Source organism: Rhagoletis zephyria, unplaced genomic scaffold (assembly GCF_001687245.7).
Source record: "Rhagoletis zephyria isolate East Lansing unplaced genomic scaffold, Rhagoletis_zephyria_1.1 Rzeph_scaffold_00977, whole genome shotgun sequence".
NCBI lineage: Eukaryota > Metazoa > Arthropoda > Insecta > Diptera > Tephritidae > Rhagoletis > Rhagoletis zephyria.
This window is the reverse complement of record NW_016158061.1, coordinates 134,690-142,759: the sequence shown is the minus strand read 5'-3', so window position 1 is coordinate 142,759 and position 8,070 is coordinate 134,690. Positions and strand designations below refer to the sequence as shown.

Below are 8,070 nucleotides of genomic sequence, written 5' to 3'. Positions count from 1 at the left end.
TCTGAGAAAAAAGTTTGAAATTTAGGTGAAAATTTGTTGCACTTTTTTGAAGTTTTCTACAAATTGTTAAACTTGGGTTTATATGGGGTTTGTTAGAGAAAGAACTGTATTTTAATTGAAAATTCTCAAAAATAAATAAATAAATATAAGTTGCACACAATATCACTTTGAAATGGCGTGCTATAGATATGACCGATACTGTATGTACATGCAAAGTCGAAATTTAAAAGCAGTTTTGTTTTGTTATTCTGTTTTCTGATACCATTCCCAACCAACAGCATCATCTCTAATATGCGTCTCTGTGCCGCATTTAAATGACATCGTGAGTTTGTATTCTGCATTTAAAATAAGTCAAAGTGAAATCGATACATAAGAGTACTAATAAATAGCTTTAACCCTTGCCTTCCCTTTCGCCCTCTCTCTAAGCTATTAAAACTCTTCGAAGAAAGCTCCGAATTAATTTTTATTTTTATTTTATTTATGTAAAGGTTTTTAGGTTTGTTTAGCGTACCTCATAGGCTCTTAAAAATATGTATATTGGAGCGAGTTGGAATATACGCACTATGTACGTATGCATGTATGACTTATACAAGTCGATCTCAAATGTTGACATATTATTAATTACACATTTTTGTTTCACAGTTATGGTTACTAAGTATTACTATTTGTTTTAGCCTATTTAGCTTTATAAGTCGTATTTGTAATAGTTGCTATGCTTTGAAAAATAGATTTGCTACTTAAAATTAAGAGCGAACTTTGAAGAGGTGCAAGCCGCTGCGTAAACCTGCGCCTAATTTTCATTCGACGTCCTCCTCACTTTAATATATCATTATCCGTTCCATTGTTGGGATTGATTACAAAATGTGGCCACGATGAAATTTCGTCAAACAGTCTGGCTCCGGGACATTCGGTGTCACGCACCTGCTTATGCCCCAGCAGCTTGTATTGTGGATGGATGTAAGCTTTTTCTACGCCAAATTCGATCAACGATTTGGTCGCTTCCAGCATTTGTGGTGGGGGCAGTTCAGCTGAAATGAATCGGAAAAGAAAAGAATTTAGTTGGCTAGCTACTATACATACATATGTATGTATGTATGCGTGTATGTACTTACTACGCCAATCGCCAATCAGGACAATGCCAACACTCTTGTCATTGTACTTGGGCGCATGCGCACCAATCACATTGAAACCACGTCCCACATAAATCAAGCCATCGCCTCCGATCGCAAAACTATAGCCAATGTCATTCCAACCGCGCGTCTGCTGATGGAAATCCTGCATGGAGCGCATCGCTTTGATGCAGTCGCCGGACGTGTAACAGGCGCTCGGCATGTACGAATGATGGATGATGACATATGGCGCTGGGCCGTTGAAGTGTTCGACGAGCGTTGATGGGCGCGCACCCCAGTCGGCGCGCGAAACCATGTGCGTGGTGCGGGTGGCGGGCATCTCCTGGCCGAAACCTGAAAGGGGACGAAAAAAGTGAAGACTGTTATGAGTGAGCTGTTCTGTTAGCTTTGGCATTCGATTTTGTAGTTATTTACAATTGGAGATAATAAATTTTGCAAGCAATCGGTGCGGTTGGTTGGTGCCTCCCAACTGCAGGCGGGCAGGCGGGCAGGCGGTCGGTCGGTCTGTTTGGTTATTGCGACAGCTGTCACACGATTTATGTATTTAAAAAGAGTGTGATGTGTATTTTGACAATTTAAGTGCAAAATTGTTTTTATGTGCTGAAATATGTATGTGACAATGCAATTAGCTGAAACCTATAAATCATAAAAAAATTATTAGCAGCAAAGCCCCCTGACCATTGGATGTGCTAGTAAAAATTTTAAAATAGTTTTCTATGCACTCTTAATCAACAAATTTTCATCGAATTATTTCATATAACTAAGTACAAGGTAGCTGAAAAATTAAAAAAAGGCCGTAAAAACAAATCCATATCCATATCTGCTGTATAAAAAATCGTGCAAATTGAATATTGTTTTTATGTGCCAATTTTGTTTTCGTTTTTATGTTTTGTGATTTTACATGTATTTAACTCTAATCTAAATGAAATAGACATGTAATGATAAGGCGCAAAAAATCAAGCTGTTTTCGCCTGAACTATTATTTATTATTATATTTAAATACCGCAAAAAACTACAAACGTTTTTTTTATTGCCTGCATTGTGTTGAGCTTATAAGCTTTTAATTAATTTTGACAATTCATTTTGGCATGAATCAGTTAATTCAATCCGCTTTTAAAAAATGCCCGACTAACGATAAAAAAAAATATTGAGATTGAAATTTAAATGCTGCTGAATTAAATACCAACAAATCAGTTTGCTGTTTAAATTTTTAGATTTTTTTTTTCTCTTTCGTGTTTGCACAATTGCCTGCCTACAAAACGACGGTTGCGCGTAATGCGTACATATGTATGTATAAGCTATTATTATGTGCATTCATGCATGTGTTTAAAAATGTGTACGTAGTACATACATACATACTACTAGGGCGGGTTGATTTTTTTTTATCGTATAGCAAAAACGTAAACCACATAAAATTCTAAGAAAATTCTCCGAAGAAACCATGTATCTAAAATAAAATCCTAATCCGCGCCTCCCGACTTGAAAATTTATATGGCCGCCTTTGCCAAAAAAAAAAAAATAAATGTTAGAAAAAATTGGATTTTCCAAAAAGAAATCGAATTTTCTAAATAAAATTGTTTAGTAAGGTAGTTCTTTTGCACTTTATATTTTTTCTACACTCAAAATTTGTTTTCATTCAAAAAAAATATTCACCCAAGTAAAAAATTTTCAAGTCGAGAGGCGCGGATTAGGGTTTGATTTTAGACCCATGGTTTCTTCAGAAAATTTTCTTAGAATTTAATGTAGATTACGTTTTTGCTATACAATTTTTAATTTTTTTTTCATCCATACAAATCAACCCGCCCTAATACATACACATTTATATACAAAGTATACAAATATGTTGTTTGTTTGGTTTTTTTTTATTTGTAACTGTCATAACTTCATGTTTGCTGTCAAATGTATTATTTAGCATAATGTTTTTGTCTAATTTGTCATTATTAATTAAATGCAATTAAATTAGTCTCATCGTGAAATATGTTGCCTACTCTGCGATGCTCCCAGGCTGCCTCACCTCACCTACGCCAACCGATTTGTGCGCCCGAAAGCGCGCTAAACAAATTGCTATAACTGTTTAAAATTCATCAATGCTGACATTATAAATTCATCGCCATACGCGTTTGTATCGCTGAAATTTTATTCTCTTGTGTGGTCGTTTTTGGCTTTCATTGAATATTCAATACGATTCGATTTGTATCGTTTTAATTAAATTATGTTGTTACAGTAATAACAAATCGAACCAGTACGACTAATGTCGTCAAAAGGGATACAGGCATACATACGTACATACATACATACATACATACATACATACATACATACATACATACATACATATGTTTGCATGTAATACCATCAGATTAGTGTCGAATATTTTTTTGGTGTGTGCTCATGGATGTGCGACTGATTATAGCCAAGAGCTATTGAGCTCATCTGACCGATATCGAATAACATTCCATTCACGTTTCCTTTCTATGGGTGTAGCAAAATAAATGAGAGAAAACACATTAATTACATAATTTTCAATTATTCATATCGGCGTTTTATTTTTGAATGATGTTATGGATAGAGTTGCATGGATATTTATAATTTATCTGCTGCATAATGCACAGTACTTCCTACACATGAGAAAATCGATATAAAGGCGATAATGTAGTTCAGTTGTAAATAGTAAATCATTTTACTTTTTTCTAAAAGGTTTTAGAAATTTCAGTTTCAGAAAAGGAAAAAAAAATGAATGAGTAACTACTTACATCAATAGTATCATAGTTCAAAATAATACAAAATCGAGTTAAGTATGCAGAAATTACCGCTACCTGTCAATCAAAAACGGAAAAAATTTAGGCAATTCAAATTCTCGCATTTTTGTTTCAAAAACGGCATAGTAACATATATGTATATAAATTTAATATTTCTTTTCACATTTATTTGTGAAATCGGATTTGCCCCTCGTACTTCCTGAAAGAAAGTTCTGCATAGCCTTAGTTTTAAGCTTTACGTCTTTTTATAAAATTCTAAAATATCGCCTTAAAAAAACACTTTTTCAACGGAATAAAGAGTAAAGTCCCAAACGAACATACATATACATAAATTTTTTTTTAATTTGATCCCAACTTTAGTTTGGTTTATAATTAGGGGATTCCCTTAAACTCGTAAAGTCTTAAACCGTGTAAAACTCGTAAGTTTACGAGGCTTTTATGGAAACGCCCGCTTTGTGAAAATGTGTTAATAGTTGCGTAAAGCGACCGTTTGACAGATCAACCGGGATTTTGTGAGACAGTTTTTGTTTGGTAGTATTTTCCCTAATAGCCCGCCATCTTGTCTCTGTCACTACTGGCTAAAAATTAAGATTGGAAATGCCGAAAATTAGCAGAAAACCCATGTTAGTTCAGTTAGTGGATGAAAGTCATTCCTTTTATTCAACACTGAAGTTTACGATGTCATTTGCGCATCAAATTTGCCTCGTAATTTTACGAGGGGCTCGTAAATAGATCTCCATACAAATTTTGACATTTCTTTTACGCGGCTCGTAATTTTACGAGCTTTACGAGCTTTATGACGTTTACGAGGCTTTTACGAGTTTAAGGGAATACCCCTTTATATATTTTTTCTCGATACATGAAAATTTTATCTGTTGACTTTGATGATCATAAAAAAATCACTTCTTTTTCGGTAACGTTTGAACACAAATTTGGAGGGCAAATACTCCGCCATTATATCAAATTAAAATTTCCATTATTTTGCTCTCGTAAGTGCTACCTTCCATATACTACGAAAAATTGTAGCTTTTATTTTTCCCGATCAAAAGATTAAAAGAAACGTTTGGAACATTGTTTTTATCATGCTTTTGGTTTTTTGAGTTATGGCAGTAGGTGGAGTTTTTTGTAAGCGAGCGGGAAAAGAACGCTCAACTCGGGTAACATTTCTTTTTAATTACCTAAGCAACCCTGTGTTGGTATCTGGCAAGAAACATGTGATTAGTTTAACAGGATTTAGGTACAAAATCAAAATCAAATACAAAGGTATTTGCTAATATATATATTTATTTAAAATATAAGTCATGTATATAGGGAAACAAAAGTTTCCCTATCCACATTCCCATTAACAATTCACAATAGAGCAGTTTTTTCACTTAACAACATTACCCTTCAGGTCGCGTAATTTTTAACCGACCTGGCTGAACTCGGATAAATAGCCGAGTTTGTGTTGTGGCTTTGCATGTATTTCGCCATTTAAGCGAGTGTTCTTTTGTAGCTCGGTTGCAAAAGAATGCACTTAATAATGAAGTAAATGAGCGATATGTGGTAGACATTAGGGCGGCGATGGGCGGAGAGAGCTTTTACTCAGAACGCGCCCATACAAAATGTATAAAAAGCTTCAAAGAGCTTTGCCCGCGGGCAAGTCAGCGCCCATAACCGCGTTAGGGTATCGATTGAATGGAGAGTGTGAGGCATGCATAAATATAATCTGTGCTTGCAACCCAGCAGCTTTAAGTTTCGAATTATAAAAATACTTAATTTTTATATAGATTACACTTATAATTTTTTCAGAAGCTACCTATTAATATACCTTTTAGATTCATTTTATTCTTTCAAGATCGCTCGTTTGCTAGAACATCATAACAAACAGAAAATTAGGTACAGTACAGTATAGAATAATTACTACGAGGATTGCTATTTATATTTCTGGCCTTATAGTGTTGTCAGGCGTCATCTGAGGTTTCCATTGGAAAGTTTGACATATTTTACCATAAATACACTCAGAACTTTCTAGCCAAATGAGTGGTGTTCACAGTGGCTTTAAAAACGCATTTCAGCAAAAAAAGTGGAATTAAACGGTGAACATTTTGTTGCCATTATTTTTCACAATTTGAAAAGAATGCATCGATGAGCTAAAATCATTATAAACCGAACAAGGACCATCCCTTAGCACCGTAAAAAGTTGGTATGATTAATTTTCTCGTAGTCGCTGTTCGCTCACCGACAAATTCCATGAAGGTCGTCCAAAATCAGTTGTGCCAGAAAATATCAATACTGTGCGCGAAATTCTAAAGTAATATCGGAATGGCATCCCACGAAATTTAGACAAAGCCAAAAACGAGGCTCTTGTCGATTGGTGCAAATATGCTGGAACGAATGTAAAAGTATATTGATCATCATGGAGAATATTTTGAAAACCCTTAAAAATTTCAACAAACAATGTTCAGTTTTCAATTGTTTGGCTAGAAATATAAATATCAACCGTCGTAGTACTAATATTGCGCTGTAAAAAATAATGATTTGGTTGAAGATTGAGCTAGAGAAACATTTTATAAATATTGGAAATAAAACGTAAAGGAAAATCTCCAAAACGCAGAATACAAAGATATAATGGGGCACTTTTTAGTATAAAAATAATTTGTTTTAAAAAAAGGAAAGGGATTAGAATAGGTCAGGTAGCAGCACCGTGCGGAGCACAATTAGACATTGTTTATATTGTACATTGTGGCATAACTCGATACAAAGTTTTTTCCTGGAACGGTAACTGCGTTAAATAAGAATGCTAGGAAAATAAATAAGAATGCTATTAAAAATCAGGGACCGAAAATAACCGGGGTTTTTAACAGTCAAACTTGACAAAAAATATTCTTTAAGTCCGATATAAAACTTCATTCCTGATAATAAAGAAAACGCTTATCCAAAGTAAAAAAATTTGGTATCAAATGAAAGAGGACTGAAATAGATTTTAGACAGAAATGACAAACGAAAGTTACCACCTCTATTTTTATTATTTTTTCTATAATTTGTCACCAAGCTTAGCCCTGTCGATAACCATGTAATCGGCAAAAGCAACTGTCGGGTAGTCTCACCTTTCCAGCTGCTTTCTTGGAGCACAACACAAATTATAGAAGAAGCTTGGCTAAATAGTTACCATTTATTTATTATATTAATATTTTTTTTAACATAAAAGTATTCCGCTCGTATTCCTGTAGAATTTAGCTTTTGCAAGTTCTAAAATCATTTTACCGTTTACACACCTGTCTCATTGTGTACGGACATTATCGCTAATAACGTCAAACGCCAACTGATGCTCATCGGATGACATTCAATCACACATTTAAATCACTATAACCACTGTGCTCTGCCTCTGCATTAAGAATTATGTTTCTTGAATTCTTATAGATATATTTTTTTCGCAATAACTAATATTTGCTAATTCATCACAATATTAAACTTTCGGTATTTGTAATCTTTCAATCAAACGAGATTTCGGATTCGCAGCTCCGTATACCGCGTCAGCTTACCAGTTTCTGAATGCAATTCTCTCAAGCTTGCGCTGTCACCCAAAGCACATTGTATGCAAGTATGTATGCATGTAGGTTTTTATGTATGCACATATGTACACATGTAAATATGTAAATATATCCGCATACAAAAATGAATGAATGAGCGAAATCTGCCCCATAAGCACGGTGACCATATTTATGCGAGTCGAATACGGGACAAAAAATAATTTTGCTAATTTTTTCCATAAAAGCTAACAGATCTTAGCAACTTCTTAAATGATCTTAGATGTATATATTAGCCCTGACACACCATCCTTATAGTAACATCACAAATTTTTAGGAAATCTTTCTGGAGATCTTTACTCAACAAAATTTTTTACAAAAGTTTCGTTAAATTTTAGTACGATAAAGTGCTAGTTTTAAGTAGCTAGGACTTACCGTTAAGTTTTGGCATTTTTTTTTGTCGAGGGTACTACGCATGTTTTTCATACAAAGTTAGTATGTTCGACAATTTTAGTGCGCTACAAAACAGCAAACAAATTTTTTTTCTAAAGGTTCTGATTAAAAAGTTTGACATTTTGGTGAAAATTTGCAGAATTAATTCTCATAGTTTTTGCGCAAAGTCCGAAATTTTGATTTATATGGTTTTTATTAGGAAAACAGTTTTACTTAAAA

The 8,070-nt window shown here is 34.1% G+C and overlaps 1 protein-coding gene across 1 annotated transcript in view; it reads right to left on the bottom strand.

Moving 5' to 3' along the window:
• Window positions 1-800: 800 nt before the first annotated feature.
• The window catches only part of LOC108362288 (peptidoglycan-recognition protein LB-like), a 28,419-nt gene continuing 21,149 nt past the window's right edge, over window positions 801-8,070 (bottom strand). Inside the window, exons 2-3 of the mRNA XM_017615216.1 lie at window positions 1,113-1,463; window positions 801-1,028 (exon numbers count right to left, since the gene is read on the bottom strand). Of these exons, the coding sequence (XP_017470705.1) occupies window positions 814-1,028; window positions 1,113-1,463 (566 nt within the window). The 3' untranslated portion in view covers window positions 801-813. The remainder of the gene's footprint in view (window positions 1,029-1,112; window positions 1,464-8,070) is intronic.